The sequence below is a fragment of the Ostrea edulis genome, chromosome 7, assembly GCF_947568905.1.
Source record: "Ostrea edulis chromosome 7, xbOstEdul1.1, whole genome shotgun sequence".
NCBI lineage: Eukaryota > Metazoa > Mollusca > Bivalvia > Ostreida > Ostreidae > Ostrea > Ostrea edulis.
The window spans coordinates 4,559,748-4,582,494 of NC_079170.1; the positions used below are offsets into that span (position 1 = coordinate 4,559,748).

Here is a 22,747-nt window from a genome sequence, read left to right on the forward strand (position 1 = left end):
CAGCGTGTAGAGCAGCATTCCATCCAGTATTGCTGATACTGTGGATAAGGTCTGGGTATGTTTGGATGATATAATGACTCATTTCTAGATTAGAGTGTCCACATGCCACGTTGAGAATGTTCCAACCATCATTTTCTTTATGTTTCACGTCTACAGTCTTGTCTGCCAGTAGTTGTAGGATCTTAACGTTTCCTCCTCGTGCAGCGAATAATGCAGCATTCCATCCATCTTTATCTACACTGTGTAGAAGGTCAGGGTATGTTTGGATGATATAACGACTCATTTCAAAGTTAGAGTGTACACACGCCACGTGAAGAATGTTGCAGTTGTAATTGTTTTGATGCTTGACGTCTACTCCATTTTCTGCCAGTACTTTTAGAATTTTAACGTTTCCTCCTTGCGCAGTGTGTAGAGCAGCATTCCACCCAGTATTCCTGACACTGTGTAGAAGGTCAGGGTATGTTTGGATGATATAACGACTAATTTCTAAATTAGAGTGTGCACATGCCACGTGAAGAATATTCCGGTCGTCATTGGTTTTATGTTTGACGTCTACTTCATTATCTGCCAGTAGTTGTAGAATTTTAACGTTTCCTCCTTGCGCAGCGTGTAGAGCAGCATTCCATCCATCATTATCTACACTGTGTAGAAGGTCTGGGTATGTTTGGAGGATATAACGACTCATTTCTAAGTTAGAGTGTACACAGGCCACGTTAAGAATATCCCGATCGCCACTGCTTTTATGTTTCACGTCTACTCCATTATCTGCCAGTAGTTGTAGAATTTCAACATTTCCTCCACGAGCGGCGTGTAGAGCAGCATTCCATCCATCATTATCTACATTGTGTAGAAGGTCTGTGTATGTTTGGATGATATAACGACTCATTTTTAAGTTAGAGTGTACACAGGCCACGTTAAGAATATTTCGGTCGCCATTACTTTTATGTTTCACGTCTACTTCATTATCTTCCAGTAGTCGTAGAATTTCAACATTTCCTCCACGAGCGGCGTGTAGAGCAGCATTCCATCCATAATAATCTACACTGTGGAGAAGGTCAGCGTATGTTTGGATGATATAACGACTCATTTCTAAGTTAGAATGTACACAGGCCACGTTTAGAATGTTCCAGCCATAATTGTTTTTATGTTTGACGTCTACTTCATTATCTGCGAGTAGTTGTAGAATGTTCACGTTTCCACCTTGAGCAGCGTGTAGAGCAGCATTCCCTCCATCATTATCTACACTGTGGAGAAGGTCAGGGTGTGTTTGGATGAGATGTTCACACATTTTGAGGTTCGCATTCTTGCAGGCTGCATGTAATGCATTAGGCACGCCATCGCCAGTGTAGTGGTCCTGTTCGTTATCGAGTTGTGTTTGTAGAGATGTGGTTTCTCCTCTATTTCCTAATTAAATAAGTTGGATGTACTTTGCATTACGAAAATGAAAGACTCAAAATATTGCTACAGTAAGACATTTTAAGAAAGGACTTTAATGGGGCCACTGTATGACTAATAGCATGTTCCATTAGTAGAAGTTTGGGATAAGAAGATTTCACTGAGGGAAAAACATTTGCAGTGCGATTAACCCTCAAAAGGAAATTTTGTTTCCAAGATATGATTTTCCTATCCAAACCAAATAAACATCACAATACTCTAGTTTGTTTTTTTTCTCTCTCTCCAGAAAATCAAAAATTGTCAAAATGAATTTTGATGCAAAAATTAGCAAAAGCCGGTAAAGACACGCACAAATTAGTTAATGATATACGTATCAAATCAAAATATCCCCCCCCCATAAAAAACACCATCCAATATTTTACAAAATATTCACTTACTAATAATCATGTCAGGTAAATCATAAAAAATAAGTGTATGACCAAAGGCACATAACATTTGGACCAACACTCCCTTTGATTCACCACCTCCTTCATTGTTTAAAACAATACTGATGAGAAATATTTGCGCTTCTATCAAATTCTCTTAAGTTGCACAGTTTTACTGTTTTTAATTGATTTTTAAGCTCAGAACCCGACCTTCTACTCAGATTTCTGTGTTGACTAAGTGTTGGCCTAGTGCAGAAATTCCGTTTACGCATGTCTAGTCCACAAGTGCACACGAAAAAAGAAGTTGGTACGGTGTAGGCCTTATTCTGTCTGGCTTTTATGGGGGAAATTAAATTTGTGTTCCTGATATCTTCTGTCTATTTTCTGAAAGAGCACTCCGTATTTATTTTCAGAAGCATATTAAAATCAACTCATGTATGCGCATGCGTGGTACACAATCGAACAAAGTAAGGTTGATGAAGCAATTTATGGGGTTTTCGTGGTTTTTGTATAGATAAATCAGTGAAATTGAACACCTTTTCCCTCGTCGCCCGAGACGATTTTTATATGGATTAAAATTTTATGAGAAATTTGACAATTCTTCTTAGTTTCATCCCGGGCGACGATGGACGAAGGGTTAAGATATCGCTATAAAGATTGCTACAAAATCGCCATCGTGACGTGATTTAATGTAATTATTTCAAACATCTTAGCAACGGAAGAGGAAGTAAGAATCATATGGGTATTAAATTAATTTTTAAATAAAATCTGTTAGTTTTATTATCTATTTAATGATTTAATGGTTTTATTGAAATAATGATTATAAATCCTGGATAAATTCAAGCCAACCATATAGTTCAGAATTTAAAGTGAAAAAGATATGGCCTTTTACAACTGATCAGGTGGAAATGCCAATTCTGCAATGTCTTTACGATGACGGCGTTGAAGAAGTACAGATATGCCAGAAAAAACTGAACAACTTCAGACTGTTTATGAATAACCGTGTTCTTCGGGATAGAAAATGTTCCCGAAATTAGGAATCATATAATTTAATAAAGAAGTTTTATTTCAAATATAAGCACAATTTTAGGGCTGAAAATGGCTGATTGTGATGTCAATCGTTGCATTTTGCCTTAGGTAAGTTTTGATATTAAACCAGAGGCCTATATGAATGCCAACGACTAAGATAAGTGGAAATAAACACACTTTTGCACTTTCTCATTGTACTTTCTATCATAGACTGATCTAATTTTCAAAATGAATCTCTGCTTGCTTTATAGAAGCTATTTTTCACACGTTGTCCACCTTTCTTGAAGTAAAATACTAAATACGTGGGAGAATACCTAGTGATTTTTATTAGACTCGTTCACGTCCGGCAAACAATGTGTAAACATTCAAGCTATGCATAGTAAAAATAAACTACATATTAAGAATATCAATGTATATATTCAATGTATTTCTATGAAATATTTAGGAACACCTCACCAAGAGGCTATGGTATTTTCCATTTCTCATTAGTAATGCAATGCATATGAAATACTCATCAGGGGATTTTGTTTTTCTGTAATACATTTGAAAATGTTCAAGATTACTCGACCAAAGACATTGAATTTCTCACCTTTTTATAGTAAATCCGGTAAACTGAGCAACTCATGAAATTTAAGAAAGCTTAAAAATGAATGAATGCCTGTGTTACATGGGTAATGTATAAAAGCCGATTAGTATCATATAAAAAGAAGTTCAGCTTTCCCATCTCGTAATTACGATATCATTATTACGAGAAAAGACCTCCTAATTACGAAATAATCATCTTGAAATTACGAGATCTCGTACCTAAGAAATACCCGTATTGATCTCGTAATTAGAAGATAATAATTATATAAATTTTGGTCACGTAATATCTTTCTATACAAACGTCTCCTCTTCCCTTTCTGTCATTGTTTTCTAAATGCTGTTTTAAATATAAGAAATAACATTTCGATCGAAGTATGCGGAGTAGACCACTAGAGCAGTTAACCTACTGAGAGACAGTTTACTCATTGTGTTGAAAGTGAAAAAGAAATAAAACGATGATTTATTATTGTAAGTATTTGTACCATAAATAACAAGTTTCACTAATAAAAACGTTAAACTATTACAATGCTTAATGCGACCGTGTATGAAAGTTCTAGAATCTAGCAATTCCGTCGTTGAGTGCACACTGTGACCGTAGATATTATTGTTCGGTAGAGATCGTTCTCAGGAATTTATTTGTAATATTTGGAATTCTTGAGCGATTTCAATGCAAAGGTGAAGATAACGAACAGAGATCAATCTCACAACTCCTATAAGGAATACAAAATTAAGAGTTGAGCAAACATGGATCGCTGGATATACCAGAGGTGGGATCATGTACATAGGAGGAGTAAACATGCCCTGTCGACCGGTCACACCCGCCCTGAGTCCTATATCTTGATCAGCACATATGCATATTCCTTTAAAGAAGAGCTTTTCTCGGTATCAAAGTTTTTTACCTTCTGACTGTGGTCATGGAGTTTGATCTACTTATTAAAAATACTAAGCTAGACAATATCTCCGGAACTATTTCATAAATTGTATGAATAGTTTTTATTCCTGATGACAAGACCTTGCATTTCATACCATGATCTTTGACCTGGACCTCGGAGTTTAACCCAAATTTCAAAACTTTAACCTGACTCATAACATTTGAAAGGTGAGAGACAGTGCGTTCAAGTTATGTATCGTCCGTTTTAGTCTAGTTTTCATGGCGGTTGAGATTGACAAAAATATTTAAAATTCAATTCAATGAACAACAGCATGGCGAAGATGACTTGGGTGAGCAATGTGGCTCATTGACCTATTGTTTTCTGTGTAATTATCCTAGTAAACAGCCTTCCTCATACACGCAAATGCACACCCGCGCGCGGACACGCTCAAACCAGGGGACAGAGGAAACACCAAAAATGAGGTACATGTATAAAAAAAAATAACACTATGCAGAAAATACAGACAAAAATACAAGAGGCCCATTGGCCACATCGCTCACCTGAATCACCTTGTCCCATACCTGAACATTTCCCATATATATTTGCATGTAAAACCTTAGTCCCCATTGTGGCCCAAACCTACCCCTGTACCCCTGGAGGCCATGATTTTTACAAACTTGAATCTGCACTATGTCAGGAAGCTTTCATGTAAATATAAACTTCTTTGGCCCAATGGTTCTTGAGAAAAAGATTTTTAAAGATTTTCCCTAAATATTTATATGTAAAACTTTCATCCCCTATTGTGACCCCAACCTTACCTGGGGGCCATACATTGAACAAACTTGAATCTGCACTATGTCAGGAAGCTTTCATGTAAATCGCAGCTCTTCTAGGTCATTGGTTCTTAAGAGGAAGATTTTTAAAGATTTTCCCTATATATTTGTAATGTAAACTTTGATCCCCCCTTGTGACCCCAACCTTACCCCGGGGGCCATACTTTGAACAAACTTAAATCTGCACTATGTCAGAAAGCTTTCGTGTAAGTATAAGCTTTTCTGGCTCAGTGGTTCTTGAGAAGAATATTTTAAAAGATTTTCCGACATATTTCTATGTAAAACTTTGATCCCTTATTGTGACCCCAACCTAACCCCAAGGAACATGATTTGAACAAACTTGAATCAGCTCTGTGTCAGAAAGCTTTCATGTAAATCTTAGCTCTTCTGGCTCAGTGGTTCTTGAGAAGAAGATTTTTAAAGATTTTTCCTATATATTTGTATGTAAAACTTTGATCCCCTATTGTGGCCCCATCCAAAACCCGGGGGCCATGATTTGTTCAAACTTGAATATGCACTATGTCAGAAAGCTTTCGTGTAAATATCAGCTTTTCTGGCTTAGTGGTTCTTTGAGAAGAAGATTTTTAAATGACCCCACCCTATTTTTGGATTTTTGTGATTATCTCCCTTTTGAAAGGGACATAATCCTTCATTTGAACAAGCTTGAAAGAAAGTATTTCACTCAAGGATGCTTTTGGCCAAGTTTGGTTGAAATTGACCCAGTGGTTCTTGAGAAGAAGTCGAAAATGTAGAAAGTTTACAGACAAACGGACAGACAGACAGATGACGGACAACAGACGATCAGAAAAGCTCACTTGAACTTTCAGCTCAGGTGAGCTAATAATCGCTACATCCCTATGGACGAGGGACACGTCAACAATATGTATATCAAATAACTCAATACTAGTTGTTAAGCAAAGCACTTACTGCTAGGATTGTCAACGTATTCTACAATCCGTCGAGCTATATCTTCTTGATCCATATTATTTCTCTCGTGTTTCTTTTCTTTAATGTCGAATGTATCATCATCAGATGTATTGTCAACCTACAAAAAATATATAGGATCTACCATGGCTTGTGTTTTGAATGATTTATATTCAAAGAGTTGTATGTTGCCTATCCCCGAACCTTGGCGAGGGCATAGAAAACACACTTCGGGTTGGATATAAATCATATCAATCCACAAAACATGGCTGTTTTTTTATCATATGTTAACCCTCCCAGTTTTATTTACGTTACTGTCCAGCCTTCAAAGCCGAATGCAATTCTGTACCTGTGTGACTATAAACATTTTGTAAACAGACAACGTAAATTTGACTATGTTTATGACATCACAAACGGCGTAGGAAAATATAATGTAAAAATTAAAATATTTGTAATGGGTGATATCCACATAAAGGAGTAAACATGTGATGAAGTAACATAATTGTAGATTTTTTATGTCAGTTTTGTATTTGTCAAATATTTTGGATCATTTTTATTTAACAAATTCAAAATAGATAACGTCGCAGTCTTCAACATCTGCTTTAGCGTTTTACTGAACATCAGCATTGACGTAAAGCTAACAAATGTGCGTAATCCTCCCCATTTCTCCCACAACTAAAACAAAATCATTAAAAATCAAAGCCAGCTTGGTTTGGGATAATTGGATCATGTTAAAAATGCCAGTGATATATTCATTCAAATGCCTTATCCATATTATGAATACATACCTGTGGACTATTTGAAAATAATATTTATTCCATAAAAACATGTAAAACACCCGTCCTACTTTAATGACATATGACATGTGTGATTAACCAGTCGTGGTAAAATCTACACAAGATACCAATTTCCTTTTATATCAATCGCTAATTGAAGTGACATTTTCATTGTAGCCTTCATGCTGAATTCATATCTTTCATGATACGCAAATGACGTAGAATGTTATCATTATCAACTGTCTAATTAATCATAGTGACGTTGCAATCTTGAAAATCAATCTTCTATTTCAAGTGACCCATGAAACGAAAACTTTATTCAATATATCGTTAAAGCAATACAACAAATATTCAAAATGTGTGATTGAATATATATAACTTCATAGAATCAGAATCTGAAGCAATAAACCCGTCAAATCAGAAGAAAACTTCGATTCTTGAATCATTGTCATCTTGTCATTAATTCTTGCTCGTAATCGCCGATGGGCATTGGCCTCGGAGGTCACCAGTTCGCAAAAACGCGAAAGATAGGCATTGCGCATGTGTCAGATAGAAAATCCACTATCAAAATTTCTTCACTTATAGAATTTCTTGTCATTCATGAAACGATGTAATATTTTAAACAAACGAAATGTGTTGTTACTCATGTCAGTTTCCATCTTTGAATATGTCCTCGGTTTCAGCAACCCGATTATGTTCGACAATCATTGTTCCCATGTCCAAGTATGCGACGTAATGACGGTTTATACGAAAAGCTCATTGTAGGTGTGCTCTCAAACAATATTCCCATTGTTTATTTTGCTGACTTTTTCTTCAGATCTTGGGGATTTTAGTAGTTATATCGATAGAAGTTAATTGATGCATAATTGGATAGTTGAAAATACCGTCAGTCACAGCTTGTATTGCTTTAAAGCGCCTCCTACGAAGTGTGACAACACCATCAAAAAAGTGATACAACCTCTCAGTTATTTCATTTGATTTTTTGTGTTTTTTATCCAGTTCGTCTCCCACATCTGCTTCATACTTAAATATTTTAATGAACATATATGTTAACGACAAACTGATAACTCAAGATTACGACTTCACCTTCTCCATCAACAACTTCTCATATATAGCAATAACCCATGATCACCTACATATGGTGTTTATGTCTATCACCCAATTTGACACGCAATAATTTGTTCTGCGTATGATCAGTTTTTGAATAGAGACAGGCTACTGATAAATAAATTGGCTTTACAGGATATTCATCAGGCTTGCTTTATGTCAACATTTCGCAAATTATATGGTCATTTTAACCATCTATTTTACCAATACAACCTGTGATTGGGTCAAATGCTGTCTGACGTGTATCATACCAATTTTACTAGGCTGTTCTTTATATAAAAATAAAATTTAGAAATTCATTTCAAAATTAAGGATGATATCTCCCTCATGCATATCTTTGATCCTTGGAAGAATTTGGCTCCAGATTTTTGGCACTCTAATTTTCCTTTTAGCTCTTACAAGTTTTTGTCATTTCAAATTTCCAAAATTTCGGCTCGAGCATCACTGAGGAGACATTATTTGTCGAAATACGCATCTGGTGCATCAAAATTGGTACCGTATAAGTTTACATACTGGTTTTGACTACGAATTTTTCTGTTTAACTGATCAAGATGTAGGGCTCACGGCAGGTGTGACCGGTCGCCAGGGGATGCTTACTCATCCAAGGCATCTGATCCCACCTCTAATGTGTCCAGGGTCCGTGTTTTCCCTGCTCTTAATTTTGTATTGTTTATAGGATTCATGAAAATGATCATTGTTCGCTATCCTCCCCCTTTAATCTTAAAAAATGCTATTTAGAAGACATTATCTGAGAAAAATATATCTTTGAAAAGAAATGGAAATGAATGACCAAAGTTAAAAAATACTCAGAATCTATTTTAATTCAATTGATAAAGCGACTAATGCCTTGATGAAAAGTGCGTGAAATTACCTGCAATGTGATTATTGCTGCACTTTCTATCAATTTTGATTGAGATACTTTTTTCTCTGTTTTGGTTCAAATATAATAAATAGCAATGTTTTTAGAATTCGGTCATTTCAGTTTAATTCTGTTAAAGGGGAAACCAACCCAAAAGAGTTTTACATGGTGAATGATAGGATTAATCTTATGATAAAGATTTGCCATACTATTTTGTTGATAATTGGCCTAGATAGGCTTCAATACTAATTTGAAAACGTTAAAAATTGAAATTCCCTCTATCTATTGAGGCTGCCATGATGTAGAACTCTTTTGAATTCAAGACCACAAAAATCAATTATTTTGACGTCACACCGTCTGTTCCGGTTTTGATGAGATTCTAAGATCATCAAAGATGTGCATCTTGTAGATCTTACGAATAAATAGGTTCAACTTTATGCCTTCCTGTCAAGCAGTTAATTACACTAATGCGAAGGCGAGATGCGATAAATAGTTTTTTTTTTTTTTTGGAAATTCCTGACCCAACCAAGTCATTTGAAAGGAAAAGACTACGGAAACTGTGGATCCATCATTTGCGTAATGACAAGCTGAGGTTCAAGACATTTGTATGAAGAACGTTTACCGTCTGCCTGGTCTGCGACACGACTGGACGTCTTCTTTTCTTGATTTCTTCTTGCAAAAGAACGGGCTGAAATCTATACGGCTCCGAATTTAACTGTTCGTGACTTGTCATGTTTACAGTGCTACTGATGAAATAAACCGGAACAGACTGTGTGACGTCATGAGTTAAACATCAATGGCCGCTCTCTTAGCGGCGGATAATTTAAAATATATTATAGATCAATATTAATTTAATTGTTAAGCAAGAATATTTGTTGTTAAAGACTGTCATTTACGGTATCAGTAAGTAACACATGTATTTTATTTATAAAAGCAACAATGTGGTTAGGGTTGCCTTTCCCTTTAAAAAAGTATTTGTCTTTTATATCATTTATTTTCAAGCGACACATTTCTTGAAAATTTTGAGTCTCACATTAATAAAATATGACCAAATAAATAATGATATGATTTTCAAAGATTATTTTTAGAACTAGAACGTCTACGTGAGTTTTTATTCCATAAAATGTGAATGTCACAATCAATCCCATAACTCCTATAAGCAATATAAACTAGAGAGTTTAGCAAAGACGAACCCCTGGGATATACCAGATGTGTGATCAGGTGCCAAGGAGGATGTAAGCAGTCCTTGTCGACCAGTTACACCCACCGTGAGCCCCATATCTCGATAAGGTAAAAGGAGTTATCCGAGGTCAAAATCAGTATGTCAAGAACGACCTAACAATCGGTATGAAACATGTCAGACATTGACACAATGATAGGTTGTATTGACAAACTAGATCGTTATAACGACCATAGAATTTGCGAAATGCTGACTTTAAACAAGACTATTGAAACCCCCTGCACTATCAACTTGTTTGTCAGCAGCCTGCCTCAATTTAACAACTGACCATACACAGAACAAGCTCAAATGAAAGCGATGTGTGAATAAAATCTCCAATTTGCAGAAAAACACTTTTTTTGTATTCCGAAAAAAAACCCCACAAAATCATGGGATAATCAAGAGCTTGAATTAATCTCTAAAAGGTGAAATCATATTACATATTAGATATGATACACTTTAACAAAACATCAAATGAAATTTAAGTATGATGAGCCACCTTAAAATGATCATCAAAATTCTAATCTATCCAACAAATATTTTATATACATGAAGTAAAAGTAATATACAAACCACCCAAAATGATCGCAGGTAGTTGATATCTACACGTTTCCTACATGGTGTGCATTCTTTTGCAGACTGTAAAATGATGTGGGACACAGGAGTGTCAGAAAATGGGGCAATTGAACACCTATATCCCATTTTGTAAGTCTTGTCACGATTTGCTCCAAAACATGAAGTTAAATCTTTAAGATGAGTTTTAATTGTTTCTAGTTTGTTTCTTGCGAACTGTGTTTGCATCTTTTGATCTTTGAAAACAATGTACTGTATTTCTATAGAATAGGGATGTGTATTTAACGTATCGTGCAAATATTGCTTCTTTTCAGTTATCCCTATCAGGACCTTGATATCGTCTTTATCTTCAAGTATGGCGGCAGTGTGAAACACGCATTCACTGGTTTGACCAGTCCTCATTTGGTTGTTCCCATTCCAAATTTTCCAGCCTTCTCTTGTCATGCATGTGGCAACAAAACGATGGAAAATCACCAATGGTAGATACTCAAACATGAAGCAGACAGTGGAAGAACAAGTACAGTTGTGCAAGACATTCCTGTCATATTTTTGTTTGTTCATGCAAGGGACATAGTATATTTCTTCCTTTTCCATTTCGGCAATCATTCCAAGTTTGATCATATAAAACACTAAATCATCTGTGTATTTAGTGAACGACTCTGACCTTTTCCAGATCTCTTTCGCAAGATTCCGTTGCAAAATTCCATTCGTATTGAACTTTTTCCAATCAGTGAAATGTTTTGCTATGTCATGCTTTGCATGGTTTTCATCTGTGATGATGTGCTTGAACGCATCCACAAACCACTGTACATCAAGAATAATGGACTCTGAGGAAGTGGTAAAGAGAATAACACCAATATCATTAAAGAATCTCAGTGCAGTCGTCATATCCTCTTCGCTTAAAAACTGCAAGTTCGGTTGAGATGTCAATGTCTCCCAAAGGTCTTTCTTTTGCAAAACCATTTGGTGTTTCTTAATTTCCATTAAATACGCGTCCAGATGAACCCACGATGTAGGAATGGACTCTCCCCAGTGACTTTGATCCTTGACAACCCTTAACATGTTTGATCTGATTTCTTTAATATTTTTGTCAGAGTCTTTTTCTACTGCAAACACTTTGTCAGAGCTTAAATGAACGTGCAATGTACTTGTTACACCTTCAAGTACTTTACTAAAGTAGTCTTTTTCTATCTGAAAACAAAGGTACTACGGATTAATCTATAATTAGCGATTCATGAAGGGAACACATCCAGTTAAGTTTTACCTCTGTGAAACGTATTAAAAGTATAAACTGAAACTTTGAGTGTTTGTTGATCAATATCTGATCTGCATAGGAGAAAAGAGGCCTTTAGGGTTATAACTACATTACCACATATTTTGTGCTCTTTTGTTACTGTATTAAGTGAATTCGGGTAGCATAAAAGTAAAAATATTATAACACAAAAGTAGCATTCCTTTGATGAAATATTGAAGATAGCCTCCAATCCTACGTCTCAATATCCCTTTAAACAGATTGGACTTTTTGCCTGCTGGGTGTTAATCCTACCGCCAACGACGTAATCTAATTATCAACAAATCGAAAACTTTCAATATATTTTTGTGATTCACTTGATCAGTGCTTATTCGTTGAAGCTATTGTCAATACAATACAAATGTAGACTTGCAGTTTATATTCATATTGTTTAAGCTGACTCAACTTTCTTGCCATTCACTCTCGTTTTATTCGTGAAAGAGGTGATTGAAGAATGAGATTGGAAACAATATTACGATATTCATCCTTATGATAAAAAAAACACTAAAAACTTGTCGGCCAGTAAGCAGTAGAGCTACGTTTTTTATAACTACTTCTGGTTTGTTTTGTTGACAGATGACATAGTAATAGTGAATAATTTTGTTCATGTTAGCTGTAATTTTGCCTTTCATTCTATACTAGATTTGATTGGAAAATAATTACTAACCTCTCCTTTTGTTTCTGAGTGTGATTGAACCAAAATGACCGGAGCTGTTTCCGAACAATATGTGTGGATTGAACCCAGCCAGTGGTTAATGTAATTTGCTAAATATATTGATTTATTATAGAAAAAACAATAAAAAGACGAAATGTGTGTAACTATTCTGATAATGCATTGTTAGTCCTTAGACACGGTTTCTTCTTTCAAATTTTCAACCTAGAATAAATAGACTAATTTCAGATTAAGTCCCCAAAAAGTAAATATTAAACTTATACGGTACCAATTTTGATGCACCAGATGTGCATTTCGACAAATAAAGTCTCTTCAGTGATGCTCAAGCGAAATGTTTGAAATCCGAAATACCAGTAAACTTGTAGGCCCTAAGAGCTATTTTAGGGAAAAACAGAGTGTCATAAAATGCTATACCAATTTACATGTAGTTGAAATAATAATCATATCACCATTCTGCAAGTAATGGAATCAATTAACAAGAGGTCCACAGGCCTTATCAGTCACCTGAGTATTAGTTAAAAGTATCAATAGCCCCAAGGGTTATGACATTTAGAAAAAACCCTGTTTTGTATACCTACGCTAAATTCTAATATTCTGTAACAATATAACATGTATTCTCAAGACTTACCGTAAATGCCCCCAAAAGTGCCTCGTTAAATACTTTAAATGATCAGAATCATTCAAGTCTCACTTAAATATGAACAGGGGGATTCCTAAACATAAAAAACTATCACACTGTACTCAACAAAACTACATGCAAACATTATCGTGGAGAATGCGTTCAAGTTTTCTCACATCAATGTCCACAGCCAATTAAGATTCAAGTGCGCGGGGTTATTTTGGGATTTAATTAGAATTACACTCAGAAAAATATCATATGGATGGAAAGTGGGGGAAATGTACAATAATGAAAAATGAAGATAACGAACATTGATCAATCTCATAACACCTTTAAGGAATATAAAATAGAGAGTTGGGCAAACACGGACCCCTGGATATACCAGAGGTGAGATAAGGTGACTAAAAGGAGTAAGCAACCACTGTAGATCAATCACATCCACAATGAGCCCTCTATCTTGATCTAGTAAACGGAGTAGTCAAAGTCAGTGTGCCACAAACGGAGTAACAATGGATATGAAACACGTCAGACAGCATTTGACTCAACGATAGGTTGCTTTGGCGAACTAGATCGTTATAATGACCATAGAATTTGGGAAATGCTGACTTTTAACGAGACTGCTGAAACCCCTGTAACATCAGCTTGTTTGTCAGTAGTCTATCTCGATTTCAAAACTGGTCAACTAATATTTTGCAATTGAAAAATGTCAATTTTACCTCATCTGGTTAAAATAGATTGAGTTTTAGTGTAAAGTAATCTGAAGAAACTAAAAACCCCTGCTAAAATCGAACCTGCGATATACAGATCGGTAGTCGACACATTTATGTATGGAGTAAACAAGTTAGGCAATTAGCCGTCACACTCAACAATTTTGCAGTTACCTGGTGGCGCCCAATTAATGATGGAAGAGAGAACCTAGATACAATGTACCTAGGAAGAGACCACCGACCTTTCGAAAGTAAACTGGGAAACTTTCTCACTTACCGGCGTAAGCGGGATTCGAACCCGCGCCGACCAGAGGTTTATACACGTATTGCTTATATTCATATTTCCATTCATGTTTCAAAAAGAAATTCATTATGATGATGTGTTATTTCTCCTGAAGTACACCAAAAGTCATACCTTGGTGAGTCCAGTCGCTGTACATGAGATCCTTTCTCTGAAGAGCGTTGGTTGGTTTTTCAGTCAATTTCTTAGACATATCCGTGACTAGGATATAAAAACTCCTTGGACTTAGGAAGATGTGATGGCAGGCGTAATAAGTATCTTGACCAGCAAAGTCCAACAAACTTATCGTCTTTATTGATTTATCAATGACATTAGGAAGGATAATTCCTATCTCATATCCAAGATAATCTTTGTTTTCATCCGTTTTGTTCGCAACATTGTTTGTAATCTGACCTATTGCGAGATGTTTAACAGGATATTTTCTATTTGTGTCAGATTTGTGTTCAACTTTATTAGAAATATCATTTGCCTTTTGAGTGGAGGTACCAGGTTTATTATTTTCAAATGATAAATCATATTTGTTTTCGTGTCTTTGAGCTGGAGGTTGTGTATAATATATTGGTGGTGGGATAGTTGCACTTCGTACATCATCATCAGCTTTTGGATATGAACGCTGAGCATTCGATGAAGACTTAATTACTCCACTCTCCAATGTTTCCATATTTATGTGTAAGCGCTGTCCACCTCTCTGATCCTTGTTCACTGAAATTTAGTTTTGAGTTTAAAATGGAATTGAACATGAAAAGGTGAAGTTAGTGAACAGTGATCAATCTCAACTCCTACATGGAAGGGGTTGGGCAAGCACGAACATCTGGACATACATGTAGGTGGGACAGGTGGCAAGGGGGATTAAGCATCTCATGTCGACCGGTCACACCCATCATGAGCCCTATATCTTGATCATGTAAACGGAGTAATCCGTAGTCAAAATTATCATGTAAATAATTACCGAAATATTGGTATGAAACTCGTCAGGCATCATTTGACCAATGACAGGTTGTATTGGCAAACTGGATCGTAACATGTATAGCTACCATAGAAGTTGCGAAATGCTGACTTTAAGGAAGACTGTTGAAACGCTTGAAATATCAAGTTGTCTGTAAACTGCCTTGACTTAAAAACATTTAACATTAATATAAAACATTTAATTTTGACATCCAAATATCCCTTAAAGTTCACTACAAGTCCTAGCAGCGAGTGAGAAAGGAATATAAGCAATAGGGAAGTAAACAGTCCGGGAAGTATTTAAGAGCACTTCTGGAATTAAACCTACGAAATCCATGGTTTTGTCTTAATGTATTGGAAAAAATAAATATTTCGAATCAAAAAGTTTTAGGGCGATAACAGAAATAAGAATATATATTGCTAAATGACATCTGTATTGAGTAAATCACTTCAGCACTATGAAAATGGAAATCTATTTCAGATCCATCAAAATTCATCTAAATGCAAGAAAATATTTCATAAATTTAAGCTCCATTACATCAAGATGTATTTTCATGCATTTGAGTATGGAATGAAGGGAACGTGTTTCAAAAATTATGAAATGCATTTCTGATAAGAACAACTCGTCGTAAAGATTATTCCCATCAATCAGTACTGCTACCAGTGATTTGAGGCAAATCTTACTTACCCGCCAAAACCGTTTCGTCTTGATCCACAGTAAATATGTCTGTATGAACGTCTAAACCTCTCGTTGATTCTGGTGGATGAGATACATCTTCTCCCTTCAGTTTCTTTACAAGAGTTGTCTTTCCTGCCTCGAAACAACCCACCACCATGCCACGGCCGCAGTATACTTTTGTACTCCCTTTTTTGTAGTTTCTGATAAAGGTTTCAATGTCTTCTTTTGGCATTCCTAGAACTTCTACTGGGACAGTCACTACACAGTTTTCAAAGTAAATTCTGTTTTATTCCATGTATCAATAAATTAATTTATTTGTTACGACAAAATTATCAATAAAATGGTTTTAAATATTATCAAATTTATTTACATATATAATAAGAGAGTTCAAGCATTGATTGAAAATAGGTGTTGATTGACAACAGTGTGTTCAATTTAGAGATTAGTGAAAACCTGAATAGAGTAGACTATACGACAATGTCAAGTTTGGAAAGCAACAGGGCGACTTGAGTGACATGATTCATGGGTGTATATTGCTACTTGATAAAGAAAAGAGTCGTGTCCCATCATCATCATATACTTACAGATCTGTGCTATTCCATTGCAATACTTCTCATGTTCTGAAGATAAACTCGATAGGAAATCGATCCCTCGTTTCTTGATTTGATTCTTTACTGTAAATGAACGCACCAATCGTTAGATGTCATACATGTTGTCTTTAACCATGAAAAGAAAGTATTTTAAAACTTAACTGAACTAGGAAGTGGGGCTGTCACAAGATATTCTTTAAGATTTTAAAATTGTCATTCATTCCTAACATCATGATGAAAATATAAAGATAACGAATAACCCTCAATCTACTCAATTCAAAAAGAATTTAAAATTAAGAGTTGGGCAAACACGGACCCCTGGACACTGGTGTCCAAGATGAGTAAGCATTCTTTGTTGACCGGTCACACCCGCCGTAAGTATTATATCTTGATCAGGTAAATGAAGTAATTCGTAGTTAACACGAGTATGTAACGATCGGCTAAAAATTGGTTAGAAATACGTCACACAGCATTTGATCTAATGACAGCTGATATTTATTGACTTTAACGTGACAGTTAAACCCTGTAACATTAACTTCTTTGTCAGTAGCCGGTCTCGATTAAAAAAAATAATCATTGACAGAAGAGGATCTCGCCTAACGAGTCAGTTGAGAAACAGAAAGATGCAGGCGATATAGGAATGTATTGCTACACAAATATGAGAAGCTAAGAATGAGAAAGTCATGTCGTTTGTCGTGAAGTTGAATTGGTAGCTTGTCATCAACATCTGTGTTCAATAAAGCTTTAAAAGTATACAGTAGTGCTATGCAAGTTTAGTTTTATTTCAGTGCATAACAATAAAATCTGACAGAAATCATAAAAGGGGCCTTTCTTCCTTCGAGCAAATTAAAAATTGTAGATGAATGAAGTAAAAATGACCTGATAAAACCCGTGAATTATTAGTGTGTCAAATATATATTCCACGGCATTTATCTTAAATTCTGATTTTGACAAAACACAGCTAACAAGGTATTTACAAGTGTCATATGGAACCCAAAGTGAAAGATTTTTTCACCTGTAAAAGAATTACGGGGGTTAAAAATCAAATATCATGAGTTAATTTTTGCATAGAATTCAGAAATTGGTTGGAAACTGCAATTTGAAATTGGCTTGTAATACAATTTGCAAAATGTGATTGATAGATTACGCACAAGTTTGTTGGCTTCATGTACAGGTTAAGACAGATGTTCCTGTTGATTATCAATCTTACTTAGCCTGACATCTACAATATCGTATTTAAAGTCAGTTTATCAAAATTGTCCGTAGATGTCAAATATAAATTCATGAGATTATAGTGATACCTGATTTGTTTGTGAATGAATATAGAGTATCCTGACCATGAATGTGATGTCATAGAATACTTTGTTGCATATTAATGCAAATACAAATACAATGGTTACCTTCATCGGGGACATTGTCTTCTTTATCGACAGTTTCATGTGACTCTGAAAATAAATTCACATCAACATATCAATTTTTACTTAATAAGAATGACTATTGAATGGAAGTTAATATAGGTATAGAATAAAATATTAAATTGTTGCCATGGTAACTGGTCCTACCACGATGAGGTAATTTTAGTAAAGAATATCATAATTTTCGTGAAAACAAAACTGGGTTTTGGTACATTAAAAGCATTTCTTTTGTGTTTCTTTACGAAATACCACGTGTATCTCATAGGACTTCTTAAGTAAGCAGAACTTAAAGACATCAATAATTTGAACGTAATTTTGATTACACGGCCAGTGTCTGTGTAATGAAAATATAAGCAAAAACATTTCAGTTTTGTAAAATTAGAAGAACGTGGGTGTTTCAAGAGCCTTTCAGTTTTGTAAGGCAAAGCTGCATCTGCTTTTTGTCAGCTGCCATTGTTGACCTGATATGTCCTTCCGACAGTTGAAATATGAAAGAGATCGCGGAAATGGACAGTATCTCGGATATAAAGGGAAGACCACTCGATTCCCGTGAGACCATTTTTACTTCACTGTACAATTTGCTTGAATTTTAACCTTTTCATTTAACGTCAGGGTAATTCCCATATCACTGTCCATTTTGCTAGACCTTGTGCTTTTTGATCCCAATGGGAGTATATGTAAAATAATATAATGACTGCTCGTAATTAGAGTAATAATTTAAGATCTAGAAACCAGTTCCTATATAAGTGTCCTGTACGTTTGATCTTTGACTTTTTGATCTAAAATGTATGGGGACGGTCCATGTGTGAGTACAGTGTTAAAAATCTTAAGTCTTGTTACCACATAAATGTTTCATGCGTTTTACTCCAAAATATATATAGACCATTTCCGTAGCATGGCCAGTCTGCCTTAAGGGTGTACTCTCGTGGTACTTTTACCGCGAGTGAGTCTCCATACTTTTTAAAGTCGTAACTATGGGGATGCGTGTGTTTTATTTCGTATGCACAAAGAAAAACATTAATATCTGTTTTTATTTGTAAGTAATGTTAATAAACTAACAACAATTAATTAAAACATGACAATTTTTTACTTATTTTCTCATTTTACGACATTCATGATGACGTTACAATTGTAAACAAACTCGAGTACGATGTCGCATTTAGTCTATTCTAAAGCAGTCCAGAAACATACATGGGCGATTCGTTAGAAGTAAAACGACAGTTATAGATCAGTCTGCATCCGATATTCTCACAAGTGAGTGGCAGACAAAGAAAATTACAGACAAGCAGGCACAACCACGCACATGGTGACACACTACAGTACTGTACCTGTGTACATAGTGTCAGACGAGAGGGGAAAATGGAAGGATGTTAGCCATGTAGTACCCGAATCAGAGGCTGCTGATATAGTATTGAATGAATTTGTAAGTTTTTTAATATACAAATTTTTTTTTTTTTTTGAAAATAAAATCTACAAACTATGTAGATCTGTACCTAAATTCATCTGCGATCTTCACGATCCCGCCTAGTCGGTCATGAGCGAATATCGCTCCTAACGTTCAATGTATCATTATTGAAGCATCATTTTGATTAAAAAGTTTAATCTATATCATTGTATTAAAAAATCGCCAAAGTATACAGCGAATTTAATTCATTAAAAAGAGTTCAAAGGGAAAAGGGGGGGGGGGGGGTTTCTCCCATCTAGAGAATTATGGCGCGCCATTCGTGTACAAATCGGTTAAAAGAAAAGATAATTTTGTTGACTATATATACATGTATAGATATGTTTGGGGGGGGGGGGGCTACTAGATCGATAATTTGTTTTAATCAGTTCTTTAAAATTAAACTATTTCATCAAAATTGTATTTTAATTATCCCTTCAAAGTGTTGTTAAAAAGTTTTAATAATGTTAAAATTTGTTTATAGGGTATTGAAAATGCACATTTAAAAAAATCCTGATTAGAATTTTAGCATATATTTCATAAACAGTCATTTATGCACGAACAAATTCATATTTAACATTTTGCCTAAGAAATTCTTTTAGAGTAACAATTTGTTGGGCAGGGCATTAAAACATAACCCCTGGCTAGACAAAAATTGGAGTTAGTTGAAGTTGGTGTATTAGCAGTCTGGTGGTAAACCTAATAGTATATTCTTTTCTATTATTAAGAATTTACAGTATTGATAGAAATTGAGTTCCAATGTTTGCTTTTTAGCTACATCCATTTGGTAACCACAGTGAGAGGGATGAGTTGTGCTATCATCATATGAAGAACCATACCAGGAAGTGCAGATTTCTTTCTCATGACCACATGGAAGTTGACTGTTAAAAGTAATTTCTGGATAATAACTCAAATACTTTGCTTTCTATGCAAACCAAATTTGGACATATGGATAGATACAAAGACGGAAATATGCCTATCAATTTTGGGGTCAGAAGGTCAAAGATCAAGGTCACAGTGCATGGAAATTAGAAAATGCTGATGTGGGGGCATATGTTTTACACATTCTGTAGTTATAAATGAATTAGTATTGTATATATGCATATATTATTTGTTTTCTGATTATTTATCATATAATGAAATAGATATATAGAATTTGTAAATATGAATTGAAAAATACACATTTTATAACAAATTGTATATTGTTATTGTTTAGAATGTATGTCAGTGTAAGAAGGGGGGTGGGGACACAAAATGGTTCAAATCTTTGTTCCAATGCACACAACCCCACACATTTTTTTCATTTAAATTAACCAAAAATATGATTCAAATCTACATTAGTAATTTCAGAAAAAGTTTGATACAGATATTCTCCCTAGTTTGATTTTTTTGATGAAATAGGTCTTCAAATTTGTGTGATATTTTATACAATTATGTTAATTATATTTGATTTTTTGTAGAATTGGTGATATATTTTATGTAAAAGTTATTGAAATAATCAATTATGCTTAATTTTCATAAAATAAAAGAAAGCCAAGATTATTCTGTCCTTAATATTTGTTTTATAGTGTGTTTCTTGTGAAAATTGGCGATTTTCATGAAAAATTAAGTTTCAGCAAATGGGCAACTTTGAAGGGCTGTAATTCTTTAAAGTCCACACTAACATACTCTTCTTTGATGTTTTAAATGTCTTTCGGATAAAGATGTATCAGTTAAAATGGTTTATCAAAAAGTTTGATACTTCTGAAAAAAATTCAAACCAGGAGAGAACATCCTTAAGGAATGCATTTATTTTTTTTTCATTGGATACCACGAAAAAAAGGACGGAAAACTACATAATTTCGCGTATCGTCATTGTAAAATGGCATTTAAATGTAACAAATATTGATCAATCTTGCAAATTAAGAGAAGGGGAACACGGACTCTTGGATATACCAGAGGTAGGATCCGGTGCCTAAGAGGAGTAAGCATACCCTGTTGACCCTGATGACTTCACACAAAACTGTTAAAATTCCAGCAACATTATCTTATTTGTCAGTAGCTTGTTTCTGTTTAAACATTGAGATGTTATCTGTATCGAATCAGTTATGTGATGAAAACGGCTTGGAATTATCGTAAATGATTTCAGAAATAAAACCTTACCTGCAGGAGGGTTCTTCTTTTCTTTATTTCTATTTTTCATTTCGTTGCTTAATGCAAGAACTAGGAAAAAGAACATTTCACCTGCTTACTAATTTTAAATGCAGTGAAAAAAAATAGCAAAAATATCTAACCAATCTACATGACACACAAAATGAAATAGATTTCTCCAGATCAATTTCGTTTGACTATATTATCAAGGAATCACTGACACATGTGCATTTTGCAAAGTATCATCCACTTCAACATGAAACTAATATCCAAAGAAGAATGTTTCAAGAGTTTTGCAGCAATTTTCGTTTTAAACCTCTCAGCTGCACATCAGATAAATGTCATACAATTCCATACTGACCTCGCCCTTGCAATATATTGATTTAAATTGCATACATCGTTTCCACTAGTCTACCGTTGAGAACCAAACTTACGCGCAATCATGATCAAAGAGGAGATACTATACAATTTAGAAATCGTTAAAATTACGTCTATCTATTTGGCACCATAGATGATTGTTCTGGTGTTATAACTATCCTTTTTTACTTTTCAGCAGAAACGACATACGGATATAGGCACCTGAGTAGTTCTATAATACGACACGTATACGATGCGCAATTCATGTAAGTGATAACCCTCTTGGATCTCTTGTTCAAAATAAACCTTTGAAATAAACGCTAAATAGGATAATACATACGTGGATTTTCTTCATCTCCTCCTATATATAAAGAAAAACAATTCAGCTGGTTTAAAATCATATTTTGAAATATAACCCATTGCTGTTTAGATTTGTAGATTTGTTAACTCTTTTAAGTTGCTTCTATTATGTGTGAAAATGAGAAGCTAACGAACAGTGATAAATAACAAAAATACTATAAAGCGAACAATAAATACGAAAGGCTATCTTTGCCAACAATGACATTAAAACAACAATGAAATGTAGGAGATTCATATTTTGATGAGAATTATGAAGCCCCTGCAACATGAACTTACGGTATGAAAATGTGAAGATAACAAACAGTGGTCAATCTCGTAACTCCTATAAGGAATGCCAAATAGAGAGTTAGCAAATAAGGACCCCTCGATATACCAGCAGTGAGACAAGGTGCCTAGGAGGAATAAGCTTCCCATGGTGAGCCCTATATAATAATCAGGTAAACGGAGCAATCCGTGGTCAGACCAGTGTATAAAGAACGGCGTAACAATTGGTATGATACAGGTATGGGAGGATGTTCTTTCGGGGATTTTGTATAATCATATTATCAAAACATTACTATAATCTATAATCTCATTTGTAATCAAAATATCAAATTATTGAGTAAAATTTGATTCAAGTAACGTAGTGTGATTGTGATGACC

The 22,747-nt window shown here is 34.8% G+C and overlaps 1 protein-coding gene across 1 annotated transcript in view; it reads right to left on the bottom strand.

Moving 5' to 3' along the window:
• The window catches only part of LOC125656990 (uncharacterized), a 42,721-nt gene that overhangs the window by 10,653 nt on the left and 9,321 nt on the right, over positions 1 to 22,747 (bottom strand). The window contains exons 6-15 of the mRNA XM_056143066.1: positions 22,086 to 22,106; positions 21,401 to 21,460; positions 17,803 to 17,847; positions 16,397 to 16,486; positions 15,822 to 16,070; positions 14,303 to 14,890; positions 12,556 to 12,653; positions 10,598 to 11,788; positions 6,067 to 6,184; positions 1 to 1,404 (exon numbers count right to left, since the gene is read on the bottom strand). The exon at positions 1 to 1,404 is cut by the window's left edge and continues 6,775 nt beyond it. Coding sequence (XP_055999041.1) covers positions 1 to 1,404; positions 6,067 to 6,184; positions 10,598 to 11,788; positions 12,556 to 12,653; positions 14,303 to 14,890; positions 15,822 to 16,070; positions 16,397 to 16,486; positions 17,803 to 17,847; positions 21,401 to 21,460; positions 22,086 to 22,106 — 3,864 coding nt within the window. The remainder of the gene's footprint in view (positions 1,405 to 6,066; positions 6,185 to 10,597; positions 11,789 to 12,555; positions 12,654 to 14,302; positions 14,891 to 15,821; positions 16,071 to 16,396; positions 16,487 to 17,802; positions 17,848 to 21,400; positions 21,461 to 22,085; positions 22,107 to 22,747) is intronic.